The following is an 18,216-nucleotide window of genomic DNA, read 5'->3' as shown; positions in this document are numbered from 1 at the left end:
ACAGAGGTATTTTGAGTAGTTGACAAAGAGAAAGCCATAAACATATAGGTATTAGGACTATTAGGTGTTACCTACCTACTCGTAATATAGGTATTTTCAGTCCTAATGCGAGTATATTATCCGTATGATCCATATCAACAAGATGTAACAAAATAAATTCAACTTGGTGTTAAGAAGATACCCAAAAATTATTTTGAAGAATAGGTAAATACTCGTATAACTGGGCTACTTTGTGGGGCGTCAATAAAATAAATATAACTTGGTTGTAAATTTCCGAAGATAGTATTTTGAAATTTCGAGCACCAGAATTTCGTTCGGCCTTGTACGAGGTGCATTGAGTGATGGGTTCAAAATTCATAAGTCAACTCGGAATCAGCCATGTATATTTATAGAACCGCCGCATTCCAATAGGCTTGATCCTGTAGTTGCATGAATTGATAACTCGAAAACTGTACTCTGAACCTGGCTATTGATTCAGGAATTGAAGTAGCCGCAAATACATCAATACATACATTGATTAAAAACGTACGATTCCATTTGGAAAAAAAAACACAAGGCGGTAGTGTTCGTGTTTTTCTGGAATAGCCTAGATTAGAAAACAAAAACACCTTGTCTAATGTATATTCTACTCATCTAACTGTATAAAATTACGTATCTATAGGTAAATAGGTAAGTATACTTACTGCCAGTGTAAATTTAAACAAATCCTATTCACCGGCTTCAGTTCGAAGGCAAAATTTGTGACATCCACAGCTTTTTTAGGTACCTTACTAGGTATACCTAGAAAAGAGTGCCTTAAAAACTCGAAAAGTGACAGCTAAACGGATCAAAACTTAATTATCTGTTACTAAGGTACTTCGAAACGTGATAATTTTGGTGTTGATTAATCTAAGACTCGAGCTTTATTCTAGTTAAAGGTATTTGTTAATTTTTAAAGTCGGATTTTTTTTTTACTACATTTTCCATAAGTACTTACCCAATACTTTATCTACGATCTATGGATACTATACTAGAGGGATCTTTAAAAAGTAGGGGAAACTTTAAGGTCGAGTCTCCAAGGTTTGGTTTACTAAATATGGCACATGCCCGAATTTTACCCTAACTATACGGTCTGCTGATCAACTAACCATTTGGTGTCGGTCTGGTTCCAGGTTTATCCATTAAGTGAAGCAACCACCCGAGCAAGATGAATTCAAGCAGAGTGACTCAGTCTGTGCGGACACAGTTCAAGAAACAATTCATCTCCTGGTCACTGGCCAGACAATCCTATGCAACCAAAGTAGAATATAAGCCAATCAGAAGTGTTCTCGTTGCCAACAGAGGTGAGTTAAAAAATAAAATAAAAATGAATGATAAAAAACAAAGAAGAACGGAGGTCTTGTCGTTCCGAAAATAAATCGAAGAGAAAAGGAAAACAAAATAGGAGATAGACAGCCTTTCCGAAAAAGAACCTTGTCTGATCAGACTAGGATTAAGCTATACTACCCAGTTCAATCCAGAATTGAAGCCAACTCCGACTGCGTAAAACGCAGTCTTAAGTCTCCTGACTCCTAAGCCACTGTGGAGTGTGATGCAATGGTACTGTGGTACTTCTAAGCCATTCTGGTATTATAGACTCTACGGAGGTTAGTCAGAAAGAAAACATGGTTACATAATCTGCATTCCAGACATGCAACTAGGCATCAATCCAATTCCATGAAATTCTTTTAAGCACGGTAGACTTAACTGTGAAGTCTGAACCTATCCAGGTCTCAAAGTTATATCTGAGTAATCTTCTCAGACTATTAAGAGCTGAGTTTCTTCTCCTTCTTCAAATTTTCTTGTGATATGTAGAATTTCATATTGCAAATATTGTTTAGAATGTGTAGATCTTTTTGTAAAAAAATATCCAAGTTAAAACTACCACCCTTGCTGAGATATGCCCACTTTGTAGCTGGTAACATAATATGGTACCACTGGGCGCTTATGGGTTAGTATTCGAGCCCCGCGCTCGGGGCATGGGGATATCACAGTCTTTCCAAATAATGAATCACTAATCTAATCACTTATCGATAACTTATCAAGATTGTCAATAGGCCTACTAAAACTCATCTCAAATGGAGTGTGCCTGAAGGCATGTGATGTGTTCCAATCCACTCGACCCAGGTCTAAAGGCTCATGTTAACTCTACACAAATATGTTACTCCATTTTCGGATGTCTTCTCCGCTTTATGAATCTCCGCTTGCACAGAATCTCAATCAACGTGAAACTGGATTATAACTACCTAGCTAATTCTAAAGGTTTGTTGTAACGTGAAACTGTTGTCCAGGGGGTAAAACTTTCCTATCTGCAAATGGAGTGTGCCTGAAGGCATGTGATGTGTTCCAATCCACTCGACCCAGGTCTAAAGGCTCATGTTAACTCTACACAAATATGTTTTCGGATGTCTTCTCCGCTTTATGAATCTCCGCTTGCACAGAACCTCAATCAACGTGAAACTGTTGTCCAGGGGGTAAAACTTCCCTATCTGAGACCGCCTGACAGACCGCGATCTCACAGACCTAGGTCCTAAGTCATACCGTCTTAACGTGTGGCGGAAAAATCTCGATACCTAGGTCTATGAGATCACGGTCTGTCAGGCGGTCTCACCGTGGCATCAATTTGACTTTGAGAGCGAGAAATTTTATTCATACAATGGTGTGTTCTAAGTAAATTATTGAGGAAAAACTTGCGCTCTCTTGAAAGGAACTGTCTTAACTTGTGTGGGGGCCTAGCTTGAGACCTAGCTTGAGCTTGAGACCTAGCTTGAGCTTGAGACCTAGCTCTGTCATACTGTCTTTGAGACCGCAGTCTCAAAAACGGTCTCGGCGTAAATGGCAGACATCAATCTGACTTGAGAGAGTTTCCGTTCATAAAATTGTGTGTTCGAAGTAAATTACTTGAGGAAAAACTCGAACTCTTGAAAGGAACTGTCGAAAGTGGAACCACATGGCGATATCTCCAGATAGCGAAATCAATTTCCAGTAGTTCGACATTGACATTCTAGCGACTCGAGAGTGTTTCTTATACCACTGGGCGCTTATGGGTTAGTATTCGAGCCCCGCGCTCGGGGCATGGGGATATCACAGTCTTTCCAAATAATGAATCACTAATCATCACTTATCGATAACTTATCAAGATGGTTAATAGGCCTACTAAAACTCATCCATCTCTGTGACGTAGTATCTACTTTTGTGACGTAGAGTTGTGTGACGTCGAAATTTCTTGGCACGTGGTGTTATCAATAGCGACAGAGAATTCTTAATACTATCCCTACATACTTGACATACCTATAGGTACATTATTTTTTCGTCACTCTTAAAGCTTTTACCCTTCTTCGCTTCAGAAGAAAAACGAGGGTCCATTAAAAATAGCTCACCTTGGGAATCCAGCTAAAAAATGTGAACACTGAAATTCATTCAAGTCAAGAGTGAAACCACTAATAGAGGACTAGACAATACCCCTGAGCTCAGACTATTGACAGCATTAATTGATCGTCTGCGAGAAGAAATATTGCCAGTTCTATGACCCAGTAACCATAAAACTGTGACAAGGTGGAACGTTCTGTACATATTTCTATTATCAGTTTCAATCTCATCACGTCACAGAGTCACACCGGGGGACCTCAAACGATGACGTAACAGTGACGTTTAGGATGAGAGGTCACAAAATTCAAATAAGCAGGTGCCATTTCTACCAAAGAAATATCTAAGCGAAGGTGTCTTGGATGTTATTAAATCTTCATTTCCTAAGGCCGGCCACAAACGGTTATACATGCATGAGTAAATGAGCATGTATAACCGTTACATGGTTGGCATGCATGACATGCACATGCCTGTCAACTAGCGGAGCAGACACACTCGTGATTCATAATCGGACACAAAAGCTAAGCAACGTGAGTTGTTGGCATCTGGATGGATGACCGTCTTTTCATTCTATGTGCTGCTGGTTGACTCTTTCTTATAGCTACCTATTTAAAAGTCACCAAAAGGGATGCATCAGTCGATTTGAAAGAAGACTCTGACTTTATTCCAGTTAATAAAAACCTTCAGCCGTTCTCGTACTAGGTGCATTCATTAGTAGATTAGTAAACAAGGATTTTTTTAGGTAAAAAAAGGAAGGTGCTACCTATTTAAAAGTCACCAAAAGGGATGCATCAGTCGATTTGAAAGAAGACTCTGACTTTATTCCAGTTAATAAAAACCTTCAGCAGTTCTCGTACTAGGTGCATTCATTAGTAGATTAGTAAACAAGGATTTTTTTAGGTAAAAAAAAGGAAGGAATTTTAATTGTGTTAAGCATAAATGCTTGTCACAAATGTCGTTCCCTGCTTATAATGCACTACGCTAAATTTTATGACTCGACTTGGACTCGAACCACCAACCTCCAGATCCGAAGTCCACCGCGCTAACCACTACACCACTGAGGTTGGTTTGGATTTTTTTAGGTTTTAACGTGAATGCGTATATCGATCATTAAATATGAATAATGTATTGATCTTCACAATGTTGAGTCATCAGGTCATCTTATCAAGAAGCTATGAAAAACTCGACATTATTTCATGTAAATACCTCGGTGGTGTAGTGGTCAAGACCCACGCCTGGTAAACAGGAGGGCGCGAGTTCACTCCCAAGCCGAGATATGGAATTTTGCCCTGGATATAATTTGAGTATTTGTACACACTAATGGCCGATCTTACCTTGAGAGGGCTAGACCTTGGGTTCGATTCCTGCCCGGGGCTGATTTTATCCTGAACGGATAATGTTCGTTCTCGGAAAGGCTGGCTTTCTTCTATCCTGTCTTCCTTCGATTACGGGACGATAAGACCTTAGCAGTTACAGTTCCATTGATCAAACCTCTTCGAGTTTATTTTTATTTTTTATTATTATTATTTTCAGGTGAAATCGCAATCCGTGTCTTCCGAGCTTGCAATGAGTTGGGCATCAAATCAGTGGCCATCTACTCAGAGCAGGACAAAATGCACATGCACAGACAGAAAGCCGACGAGTCCTACCTAGTAGGCAAGGGCCTTCCCCCTGTGGAGGCCTACTTGAATATTCCAGAGATTATTAGGGTTGCCAAAGTAAGTTGAAATTTAGGACAAGGACTCTGATTTTTATAGTTTCCCTCTGTAAATATCTCTCATTAAAGTAAGTTGAATAGCCATACCTGCCATACACAAAAAGCCCACTCCAAGGCTTAAGTGTAGGGACAAACAGCTCTAGAGGATGGGTTAAGCTTCTACGAATCAACGAAAAAAAAAGTTGAATGGTGATATTCATGAAACGCATTGTCTTGCCAAGAAAAATTAAGTGATGGATAGTTTGAGAAAACTTGATATTTATCATCATCTTTTCTTTTCTTTTTTATGAGTGCAGTAAAAAAATCCCACAATCTTGGACGTGAAATTTTGAGCGCTCGTGTAGTTTCTTGAGGAGAAGGGGAAGCAGAGAAAAACTGCATTTAGGCCGTTCCGAAGAATTGGAGATTTGCGTTTTTTTGTCTGCTTTAGATGTCCATTTACCTATCTGACTATTAATCCCACATTCTTTGAAAAAAGTCTCTCCGAGAACAGAAAAAGAAATATGTAAGGTTGGGGTTTCATCGGCCAAATAAATAAGTCGAAATAAATAAATATTCAATACTCAAAATTTATTTTCATGGTGAAGCTAATCTCCTGTTACTTTTCCAGGAAAATGATGTCGACGCCATTCATCCAGGATACGGTTTCCTGTCAGAGAGATCAGATTTCGCACAAGCTGTACTTGATGCTGGCATTCGTTTCATTGGTCCCAGCCCATACGTCGTACAACAGATGGGAGACAAAGTGGCAGCCCGACAAGCCGCTATTGATTCCGGAGTTCCTATTGTACCTGGTAAGTCCTGACAATCAGCCAAGGCTATTGCTCCGATATCTACCCCAAAGATTAAGGGAGTCTGCCTTACAAAAGGGTGCCGAACGCGGCACTCAATGTGTTAACGAAGAATTTTAGGAGTGCAATACCCCTAAATACTGGACTTCGCACATTTCATTTTAATGTACCTAAGAATTTACAAATTAACAATCTAGGAGCTGTAACACATCGAATGAACCAGTTCCCGTTTCCAAAGGATCACTGGAGTGTAAATTGCTCCGATATCTACCCCAAAGATTAAGGGAGTCTGCCTTACAAAAGGGTGCCGAACGCGGCACTCAATGTGTTAACGAAGAATTTCAGGAGTGCAATACCCCTAAGCCTAAATACTGGACTTCACACATTTCATTTTAATGTACCTAAGAATTTACAAATTAACAATCCAGGAGCTGTAACATATCGAATGAACCAGTTCCCGTTTCCAAAGGATCACTGGAGTGTAAGTAACCTAGTGTTCATCTCGGACATTAAGTGCAGACTGTTCTGGGAAGCACTAAGCTTCGTGAGGGCAATTAGAAAACTGGCTGAAATCCCAGCACCATAAAACCCCAACATAATCTTAGCAATTGAAAAAGTCCCTCTCATATAACATAATTAGATTTATTTATTCAAAATCCCAGACGGGATAGTTTACAATACAATATTATTAATATTCCTGTAATTTATTATTCCAGGTACTCCCGGTCCTATCACTACAACAGAGGAAGCTATGGAGTTCTGCTTGAAATATGGACTTCCTGTTATTTTCAAAGCTGCTTACGGTGGCGGAGGCAGAGGAATGAGAGTCGTCAGAAAAATGGAGGTAAGTGAACGCAACGTTGAGCCTGGCTGGTATCTGGATGGGTGAGGAAAGTTATAGTCTGCGGGCTAAATCGGAGTTGTCCTATGTCTCAGCATGTAGGTACCTAAACTGAAAATATTTGACATCTTCCGCGATCTGCAAAACTTACTTTTTTGATGAGTTCCAGATTTTAATAGGGCACAATTGTTTGGTAGAACACCTTCACAGAATTGGTTGTACCTATATGTAGATTTTCTTTTACAACTTTACGTACCGTAATAATATAGGTAGGTTTCCTTTCTATTAATTACAAACACCTGTAAAGAGACATTTCAAATTCATCCAGACAGGATAAAGAAGACGAACTCGTAACATCCCCTTTTTCGTTCCAGGATGTTGAAGAAAACTTCCAGCGAGCTTCATCCGAAGCCAAGGCTGCGTTCGGTAATGGTGCCATGTTTATTGAGAAATTCATCGAGAGACCTCGTCACATCGAAGTGCAACTATTGGGAGACAAGGCTGGCAACGTGGTGCATTTATATGAGAGAGACTGTTCAGTCCAGAGGCGGCATCAGAAGGTCGTCGAAATTGCCCCCGCCCCTCATCTAGATATTAATGTGAGTAACTAATCCGATGCGATGGCCCAAAACTTGAGCGTGGGTAGGTATATACTTGGAAACCAACTGAAAAACTTTTCTTATATTTTATTCGTATAAGCTTGACCCATCTTTTGGGCATATTTGGGCTACACCTAAGTCTCAGAGTGGGCTTGTTGTGTACCGAGCTCTTCTTTTAAGATTAGTTAATTAGGGAACGAACTTCTGAAATAATGGAAATTAACCTTTTCGGATTCGGTACCTATATAACAAGGATCCGGAGGCTCGGGTTTAAGCCCCCGTACTGACATGAAATTTAGTAGAGACATTGAAATTTGTTTAAACAAATTAATTTCTTCAAATAAATAGGATTTCCTAGTCATAGCCACTCCAGGAATTTTCACACATTTTACGTAAAATAAATAATAATGGGAACTCGAAAATGTCACGTATTTCGATACGTGACATGGATTTTGTAACCTAATATTATCAAATAACGTACAGTACGAACACTAACCCAATACTCTATAAATCCGCTCTACTCACATGTTACTCAGCAAACCCCTACTTGTTAACCTTGCAACTCAGCTGGTTAAAGATTTTTCCCATAACAAAACTGGTAATATGTGAATTCCAGTCGCGAACAGGAATATTTTATTGTCCTGAGTAATTTCTGTAATAATGGATCAATTAGCTTAAATGAATTAATTGGAGGATTTCGTGCCCAGCTCATCGCTCCAGTGGGGTTTACGCAGACCAAGTCATATAATATCTAGGGTTAATGAATTTTATCAATGTGGGTCAATGCGATGTACATATCTATATAACATTATTATACAGAATATAATTTAAATATATTGTTTATTAACAAAGCCTAAGCCTGTGCGTATCACACTGTCCTATACTAGGTCCAACCAGAGATGACATTGTTGACATACGCTGTTGTCTCTTGCTGGATTTGCTATAGTGGTCGGACGAATCGAATGTAAAACTGTAGCTGAGTACCTACAGGGAAACATATCTATGTATAATAAAATTATGTCTATCTCTATATGTCTTATAGTCGATTAAAGTCTTTAATAACAAATAATTAAACAATTATGTACCTATTTTGTTCAGCTGCTCCTCAATAACGGTAGGTAATGGTGGAATTATGTTCACAGCACTGCCACGTTGAACCATGCTCAGCCTATATCGAACTATTTTTCTCTTCTTTTTCTAGGTGAGAAACAAAATGACTGATTTAGCTGTAAAACTCGCCAAGCACGTGGGCTATTCCAATGCCGGTACTGTAGAATTCCTTTGTGATGAAAGTGGTCAATTCTATTTCATTGAGGTCAATGCTAGATTGCAAGTGGAGCACACGGTCACTGAAGAAATCACCGGGTGAGTCAATGTACCATTCAGGCAGAAGCTAGAAGTCACGGGTTCGATCCCTGGAAAATCGACTTGGTTGAACGGGCTTCACTCCTTGACTTGCGAATATACTTTGTGTGTAAATGCTCGAAAGCATGTCGTCTAAAACCAGCTTTATATTACCCAATTCCTGCCAGTAACATTTATGTTGGTTGTAAAGCACTATCGCAATTAAACAAATTCGTTGACGGAAAGCATGCTTGGTTTTCTATCGTTTCAGAGTTGACTTGGTGCAATCACAAATCAGAGTCGCCGAAGGTATGACCCTGCCAGAATTAGGACTAACACAGGAGAAGATTTCCCCTCAAGGTTTCGCCATCCAATGTCGTGTGACCACAGAAGATCCTGCCAAGAACTTCCAGCCAGACACTGGCAGAATTGAGGTGTTTAGAAGTGGAGAGGGTATGGGTATTCGTCTTGATGGTGCTTCTGCATTCGCCGGAGCCATCATCTCACCTTATTATGATTCTCTACTAGTCAAGGTCATCGCACATGCTGCTGATCTTCAATCTTCTTGCGCCAAGATGAACAGAGCTCTGCGAGAGTTCAGAGTCCGAGGTGTAAAGGTGAGAACTGCTAGTACCTACATATTTACTATTAGAATGAAACTTAACTCAATTCAGTTCACTCTGACGACGGCACATAGACGATGGATGTGGAGATCCCATGCCGCCCCTACATCAAATGCTATTTGACAGTATTTCGTGAATAAAATTGTAATGCCTTTGAATAAATCCTGCATTTTCCACCTTGGGATTTCCAGTGGTTTATACTATCTTGACCATGTTTTTTCCTTTCAGACTAACATCCCATTCTTGCTCAACGTTCTAACCAACCAAAAATTCGTGAATGGTGCCGTAGATACCTACTTTATCGATGAAAATCCTCAACTCTTTACTTTGCAACCTACTAAGAATCGTGCTCAAAAATTGCTGAACTACTTGGGAACTGTTTTGGTAAATGGACCTTCGACTCCTTTGGCAACCCCTTTGCTACCAGCGGAAGTTACTCCACCTGTTCCTGAAATCCCATTGGGTAAGCTGATCAATACTTTTGTGCATTTATCACGGTATAAGTGATATTCGAGTGATGGACATAGGTTTCATATATCTGATCATTGTTTCATATAATCAGATCATATAGCATGGGTTGATTGATTGGTCGTGGCGTACCTATTATTTCTTAATACATAATTTACTATCCGGATACCTGGACATCCAGGATCATCTCAACCTCTAACTTCTCTCTCTACGAAGCCCCACAATCGTCTTTAGAGGGAAAATTAAGTTTTAGTACAGGTGAATGAACTTTCATGTGTCTGTGCTGACTAAAATTCGGAAAAGGGCTTTGACATCCTCATTGTAAATATTTCTCATTTCATGTACAAACGAAAATCATATTATTGGGTAACATGGAGTTTGAAAGATTTTTTATCAATATCAAGATTTCGTTGAAGTAATATTGTTGCATTTTTCCTTTTGCATTCATTTGTTTTGAATAGAGCGTGAAAAAGGTCCCTTACATAGTACGTACAGTTTTGTAAATATTTCGTGTGTTGTTTTTATGTAGATTTCTGCACAGTTGCATATTGCTCTGTAGTTGTTTTCCATTTTATCTGCACTACACTCGTACACAAGGTGACTTTATATTTTGTATTGATTGTGTATATTAGATTGCCTTCTCTTTTCCATGTATTTTCAAATATTTTGTTTCGCCTTGTGATCTAGATTACAACGCGCCTCCCGTCAGAAATGCGGCTGGGGATCTTGAACATCAACGTGAGTATATTTCTCTCGAAACATACCCTAATAATTTCCTAGTATAACATACGAGACAGATCTATGAGATTTTAACTTGATTCCGAACGAAAAACTATTTGAGACCGAAAATATCCCATGAAAATAACGAAAACGGGGGATACTGAAAGTAAATACTGAAGATTACTTCTGGATCTTTAAAAATAAACAAATAATCTCGATCATTTACCTACACTCAAGTTAAAATCACATAAATTTCCACCCTTAACGTTACATGTTCAATAAGATATTAGTTAGTTTAAATGTTTGTAGCTGTAAGAATTGCACAGATAAAGTTATCTGGGTTCACGAATTCGAGACTTGAACTTTTGCAACTAATTTTAAGAATCCAATCGTTGATTGACGATAGTCTCCAAGCAATTAAATTTTTTGAAAGCGGGATTAGTAGGGTGCTGAGTTTGAGTTATCTTTTCAAATTAGTTTATCACTTTCTTTCATGTTTATTACTTTCTTACTTTGGTCCTTTTTTAGATCTCAATGTTCCTTTTCGTCTCGTTTTACATGCAGTCAAACTTTAATTCATTCCCTATAATTAAGTAACTACCTATCTGGGTGTCTTGTGTAGAATATTAATAAATATTTTCGTTCTATTAATAGACACCCTATAGGAGTAGCCTAGGCAGAACTTATTTGGCTCTAAATCAGGGTGACAGAATTTTCAACTCAAGTATGGTAAGTCGATAGAAGACAAAATGTGCAATGTTGTGTGAAAATTTGTGACGTTGTCGATCGGTGCATTCATATTCTCGTGCAAGTTCTTGTGATTTAAACCTCTTGATTTTTGTAGACATCAACTACGAAACAGCTTCTTAATGTAGAAATCTAATTCTGCTTGTAGGACATGGCTGGTCTACTCAAGCCGCGTGCCGCCAAGCTCCTCATTGGAGCTATCCGAGAGAAGCACCCTGATATTCCCATCCATATTCACACCCATGACACTTCTGGTGCTGGAGTTGCCTCCATGATTGCCTGCGCGGAGGCTGGAGCTGATGTGGTGGATGTTGCAGTAGATTCCATGTCTGGAATGACCTCTCAACCTTCCATGGGAGCCGTGGTTGCTTCCCTCCAAGGCTCAGACATTGACACTGGTGAGTACTCAGACTTGGATAAGTTACACATCGCTAAAAATGTGTTATTCAAGTTAAACGAGATTTTTCCCCCCAAAAGAAGAATTACCCTGTGAGTATTATTCGAGGTAGATCTTTTGATTCATACTGTCAATCATTCAGATAATATGTCCCATAGTTTGGTTAACCTTCGCTATGAGATGAATATTTAAATAACTAACTTGGATTGATCTATTTATTTCAGGCCTTGATCTGAAAGACATCTCCGCGTACAGTGCCTACTGGGAACAGACTCGTCAGTTATACGCACCATTCGAATGTACCACCACCATGAAGTCAGGTAACGCTGATGTATACTTGAACGAAATTCCCGGAGGACAATACACCAACTTGCAATTCCAAGCGTACTCACTGGGTCTGGGAGAATTCTTCGAAGATGTCAAGAAAGCTTACAGAGAGGCCAATCTGTTGCTTGGAGACATCATTAAGGTCACCCCATCGTCCAAGGTTGTCGGAGACTTCGCACAATTCATGGTACAAAACAAGCTGACTAGTGAGGAAGTATTGGCAAGAGCCGAAGAACTGAGTTTCCCCAAGTCTGTTGTCGAATTCCTTCAAGGAGCTATCGGTACACCCTACCAAGGATTCCCTGAACCACTTCGTTCCAAAGTAAGTACAACATGCATCTTATAAGCCGGATCAGGTATTTTACTTTTACTATAAACAGATTTCATCCAGAAGCTCACAAAACCTTACGGAATGTCAACTTGGTGTAACAGTTCCGGAAGTAAGTACAACATGCATCTTATAAGCCGGATCAGGTATTTTACTTTTACTATAAACAGATTTCATCCAGAAGCTCACAAAACCTTAAGGAATGTCAACTTGGTGTAACAGTTCCGATAGTAAACTCCAATTCTTATTCTCAAACTTTCCAGGTATTAAAAGACATGCCCAGAATCGAAGGAAGACCAGGTGCCTCCCTCCCCCCATTCGACTTTGGAAAATTGAAAACCGAACTGCAAGAGAGACATCCCGAAGCTACTGACCGCGATGTGATGAGTGCTGCCCTCTACCCTCAAGTTACTGAAGACTATTTGACCTTCAGAGAATCATTCGGACCCGTTGACAAATTGGACACCAGAATCTTCTTGACCGGACCTAAAGTTGGTGAAGAGTTCGAAGTGAGTACCTTTTATTTTTATCCTAAGTTTGTGAAACAACTGAGTTGGTGGTGCCACCAAAAATTGCAGATGGCTAAAATTTGCTTCAGCAATTGACCGGGAACTCCTTTCAAGCCGGAAAATCAATAAAAATATGCTTTCTTATTATTCCATTTAGCAATGTACCTAATTGTACTGTATGTAATTCCGTCACTGCTCGCTACTGATTTTCAAACACCTTCAAAGTATTTTCTCTTCACGCGGCAAGACGTTCCATATGCAATGTATGTAATTCCGTCACTGCTCGCTACTGATTTTCAAACACCTTCAAAGTATTTTCTCTTCACGCGGCAAGACGTTCCATATGCAATCTGGTCCTTCTTCTTGTATACCAGACTAATGTCATGGTCACTAAGTCCAAGTCATATGGTTGAAAAAGTTGTTTCCTTATCTCATCTTTCATTTCCAGAAGAATTAATTATAAATTTTTAACTAAAATGACAATCTGATATAAATTAAAGTATTTTCTCTTCACGCGGCAAGTAACGTGATCCCCTAAATCTAACGAAGACGTTCCATGTGCAATCTGGTCCTTCTTCTTGTATACCAGACTCATGTCATGGTCACTAAGTCCAAGTCATATGGTTGAAGAAGTTGTTTCCTCATCTCATCTTTCATTTCCAGAAGAATTAATTATAAATTTTTAACTAAAATGACGAACATTTCCGCTACAGATAAAATTCTCACCTCATGAAATGAAGATACCTACGTATAAGTTTGGAATGCTCTATTTGGACTGACGTTGTCGATCGGTGCATTCATATTCTCGTGCAAGTTCTTGTGATTTAAACCTCTTGATTTTTGTAGACATCAACTACGAAACAGCATCTTAATGTAATACAAAGTTTTACAAAGGGTGAGTTTCTTTACTCCCACACCCGAGGAAGCGGTGAATAGTTGTAGCGCAGGAAAGTACAAGATAGGCACCTAACCAATGTAAAAACATGGGGTATATAAATAATCATGCAATCTAGTCAATCGTTTGAACTGATGGGTGTAAAGAAACTTTTCCAAAACCAAAATATGTAATAGGTGTGAAGTTTACGCTCATTTGAACTATGCTTGACCAAAGTGATCGTAAAAGAAAGCACTTTTGAGTTGATATGTCCAGACTGTAGGTACTAAAGCCTTTTTTAGAGTGAAATTGGATGTACATCGATCTTCTTTTGAGTTAATTAATTATTTATTATTTTAGGTCTGTTAGGCAAGTTAGAAGCATGATATTCTGTTAAACATTGTGAACACTGGTGACATACAACTATGTACATATTTATTTGACTGACTGTATTGAATCTGTAGTGGTGTTTTGTTGCATGGTTATTCATATAGCATGTACTATTTTCCCTTTTTCTCATTTTCTTTTTTATTAATTTCCAGCATTGTAAAATTATGCATTTTCGAGTTGCATATTGTACAGAGAGGTACATAATTATTATGATCTGTAGTGGTGTTTTGGTGCATGGTTATTCATATAGCATGTACTATTTTCCCTTTTTCTCATTTTCTTTTTTATTAATTTCCAGCATAATTTTACATTTCGAGTTGCATATTGTACAGAGAGGTACATAATTATTATGGACTTTATACCATCAGAACTTGGTTCAAGAAAGCATGAAGTACGTTTATACTTAGCTCAGGCATTAATCACTTCCCATTTTGAGCAAGTAAGAGATTTGGAAACATTATGAGGAAACTATTTTATGACTTGACACTCGAGGATGTTTAATGTTAGTTAAATCAGTGCCAAAAGCTCATGTTTTCAAAGGATTATATTAATTTGTGTGTTATTATTTCAGAAATTCAACCACCCCAAGGTTTCCGCCAAATCCTCAAGTCCAAAGGACCCGAAGCATTCGCCAAGGCTGTTCGTCAGAACAAAAGTCTGCTTCTCATGGACACAACGTTCCGAGATGCCCATCAATCTCTCCTGGCAACCAGAGTTCGTTCACACGATCTGTTGAAGATTTCCCCGTTCGTGGCGCACAAATTCAACAATCTCTACTCTCTGGAGAACTGGGGTGGTGCTACTTTCGATGTGGCCCTCAGATTCTTGCACGAATGTCCGTGGGAACGTCTAGAAGAGATGAGAAAGCAAATTCCTAACATTCCATTCCAGATGTTGTTGCGAGGAGCCAACGCTGTCGGCTACACCAACTATCCTGACAATGTCGTGTACAAGTAAGTATAGCGTGCTCATGTTGCACGTGCAACTTGAATTGAATATTGCAAACATTTTGGTCTTACGGGAACCGGGAATGTAATTAAAAGCAAGTTGCAAACATACACTTTGCAAAATGTTTTATGAGATATGTCAGATATGTAGCTCTGTGTTAATGTGTTTAGTGGACCTTCAAATGAAGAACGCAGGTAAGAATGGTAAGATCCGTTCGAATTCAAGTGAATAGAGTGGTTTGGTTTTATAAGAACGGTCTTCTTTTGAAAGCGTTTATATGGAGGTTATTACATGGTAACACAGTACAAGTTATTCTCAAACCACCAAACCTAAATGTGTTGTGAGAAAGTTGGTTTTCCTCGTCGATTCTTAGAAGCTCTTAGGGCTGTTTGCCCCTACACTTAAGCCTCGGAGTGGGCTTTTTGTATATGTATGATTTTGCTCAACTCCACACTTGGACTCAAGAGTTCTAACTGATTTTCCAACCTTTTTGTGTTCTGCAGGAAATGCACATTCACCCTAAGGCCGCCAAGAGTGTTCCCGGACAGGTCGGTGCTCCCATGCCAGGATCCGTGATGGAAATCAGAGTGAAAGTCGGTGACAAGGTGGAGAAGGGTGCAGCTCTGGTTGTACTCTCTGCCATGAAGATGGAAATGGTTGTCCAAGCACCCGTCCAGGGAGTTGTCAAATCCATTGATGCAAGCGTTGGCATGAGATTGGAAGGAGACGATCTATTGTTGACTCTCGAATAAGAAAAATTCTGAACGAAAGCAAAGAACCGGAAATCAAAGAATCAATCAACATTTGTTAAATGTATAGATTATTGGTAAAAAATGGCCTAGTTTTTTATATATACATATGAAATTAACAAGATGGCCGCTTCATGATTCCGTCTACAGGGTGTTGTCGACGACATCTTGAGATTGTTCGGCATTCTTCATTTGTTGTCTCCTTCTTGATTCTATCTGTATATGTGTTTTGTATTATATGTATGGTTACTGTGTATCAACCAGAGGCTTACCTACATCTTTCTTTATACATATAGGAATTTATGTTTTCGTTAAAATCAATCCTTGATTCTATCTGTATATGTGTTTTGTATTATATGTATGGTTACTGTGTATCAACCAGAGGCTTACCTACATCTTTCTTTATACATAAAGGAATTTATGTTTTCGTTAAAATCAATCAGAACATTCCATTCCAGATGTTGTTGCGAGGAGCCAACGCTGTCGGCTACACCAACTATCCTGACAATGTCGTGTACAAGTAAGTATAGCCTGCTCATGTTGCACGTGCAACTTGAATTGAATATTGCAAACATTTTGGTCTTACGGGAACCGGGAACGTAATTAAAAGCAAGTTGCAAACATACACTTTGCAAAATGTTTTATGAGATATGTCAGATATGTAGCTCTGTGTTAATGTGTTTAGTGGACCTTCAAATGAAGAACGCAGGTAAGAATGGTAAGATCCGTTCGAATTCAAGTGAATAGAGTGGTTTGGTTTTATAAGAACGGAGTTATGATAGGGGTAAAAATGCGTCGAAATGTTTCGTGTAATATACACACTGGCGTGCTCAGGCCAGAACTTGGCCTGGCGCACTGCCGTGCGCCTAGATTTCGTACAGAACATATTTAAGGGTTGAAAGGTAACAATAGTGAGAAGTTATAAATGTACATAATATTTTAATCACAAGTTTTTGTGTATTTCGCTAGAGTGTGTTTGGATCAAATCTTACAATTCAGTTTTGGTTGACGCAACTTGAATTGAATATTGCAAACATTTTGGTCTTACGGGAACCGGGAACGTAATTAAAAGCAAGTTGCAAACATACACTTTGCAAAATGTTTTATGAGATATGTCAGATATGTAGCTCTGTGATAATGTGTTTAGTGGACCTTCAAATGAAGAACGCAGGTAAGAATGGTAAGTTTTTGTCAAATCTTACAATTCAGTTTTGGTTAATTTGAAAGTCAGTACCTACACTCTTGTGTAGTTACTATTTTGAATGACATTTGTTTTTCAGATTCTGTGATCTATCCGTTCAAGTCGGTATGGATGTGTTCAGAGTGTTTGACTCTCTCAACTACCTGCCCAACCTTATCCTCGGTATGGAAGCTGCAGGCAAGGCAGGTGGTGTGGTAGAGGCTGCAATCTCGTACACTGGAGACGTTTCAGATCCCAGCAAAAAGAAATATGATCTCAAATATTATCAGAACCTTGCTGATGAACTGGTCAAGGCTGGCACTCACGTCCTGTGTATCAAGGTGAGAATTCTTCTGTCCCCTGTAAATAAGAGCTAGAAGACTACACAAAGTATTCAAGCTACAAGTTGTTGCAGCGGATTCAGCTTTAGCCGAATGGTGAAGGCAGAATAAAGAAAAGAGATCTTTTTTATCAGCCATACTTACACCGAGATGATGGTCTCTAGCGCCATGTTTAATTGGCTTGTCCTGAACGAATCAAATGATATGTGTATTCCTTTACCTCTTGAAAAACTAAACAAAACAGTTTACTCTAGTTGGTAACTTAACTTTAAAATGAAAACAGAACAGTAGGGAACTTCGGATCTGGATGTCAATGCTTCGATTGTCAATGCATAAAATCTAATTCAATAAGAGCTAGAAGACTACACAAAGTATTCAAGCTACTAGTTGTTGCAGCGGCATCAGCTTTAGCCGAATGGTGAAGGCAGAATAAAGAAAAGATATCTTTTTTATCAGCCATACCTACACCGAGATGATGGTCTCTAGCGCTTCGAGTGTCAATGCATAAAATCTAATTTTTCCGATCCTGAGGTTGGTGGTTCGAGCCCAAGTCATATTACAATTTAGCAAGGCGTATTAATCAAGGAAAGACGTTTGTGACAAGAATTGATGCTTATAGAGGGGTCCATATACGGACGAACATCCATAATTACGAGAGCAGCTCGCCTGTCTTTGTAGGAAGAAGACAAAATGTGCAATGTTGTGTGAAAATTTGTGACGTTGTCGATCGGTGCATTCATATTCTCGTGCAAGTTCTTGTGATTTAAAGCTCTTGATTTTTGTAGACATCAACTACGAAACAGCTTCTTAATGTAATACAAAGTTTTACAAAGGGTGAGTTTCTTTACCCCAGAAGAATTAATTATAAATTTTTAACTAAAATGACGAACATTTCCGCTACAGATAAAATTCTCACCTCATGAAATGAAGATACCTAGG

The 18,216-nt window shown here is 39.0% G+C and overlaps 1 protein-coding gene across 4 annotated transcripts; it reads left to right on the top strand.

The window, feature by feature from the left end:
• Nucleotides 1-1,151: 1,151 nt before the first annotated feature.
• On the top strand, nt 1,152-17,328 carry LOC103506729 (pyruvate carboxylase, mitochondrial). 4 transcript variants are annotated; one of them, XM_026821713.1, is made up of 12 exons: nt 1,187-1,322; nt 4,918-5,102; nt 5,712-5,895; nt 6,609-6,736; nt 7,108-7,332; nt 8,534-8,697; nt 8,948-9,293; nt 9,528-9,762; nt 10,455-10,505; nt 14,631-14,938; nt 16,203-16,276; nt 17,037-17,328. In XM_026821713.1, the coding sequence occupies exons 1-12, from the start codon at nt 1,187-1,189 to the stop codon at nt 17,311-17,313; spliced, it is 2,313 nt and encodes a 770-aa protein (XP_026677514.1). In that variant the 3' UTR covers nt 17,314-17,328. The 4 variants fall into 4 exon arrangements, with proteins under 4 accessions (XP_026677512.1, XP_026677514.1, XP_026677515.1 ...); XM_026821711.1 differs by lacking the exon at nt 16,203-16,276 and having other exon boundaries at nt 1,152-1,322; nt 14,631-15,012; XM_026821714.1 differs by lacking the exons at nt 10,455-10,505; nt 16,203-16,276 and adding an exon at nt 10,229-10,252 and having other exon boundaries at nt 14,631-15,012.
• Nucleotides 17,329-18,216: the final 888 nt, after the last annotated feature.

Source organism: Diaphorina citri, unplaced genomic scaffold, assembly GCF_000475195.1.
Source record: "Diaphorina citri unplaced genomic scaffold, Diaci psyllid genome assembly version 1.1 scaffold257, whole genome shotgun sequence".
NCBI lineage: Eukaryota > Metazoa > Arthropoda > Insecta > Hemiptera > Psyllidae > Diaphorina > Diaphorina citri.
This window is presented reverse-complemented; position numbering and strand designations above follow the sequence as displayed.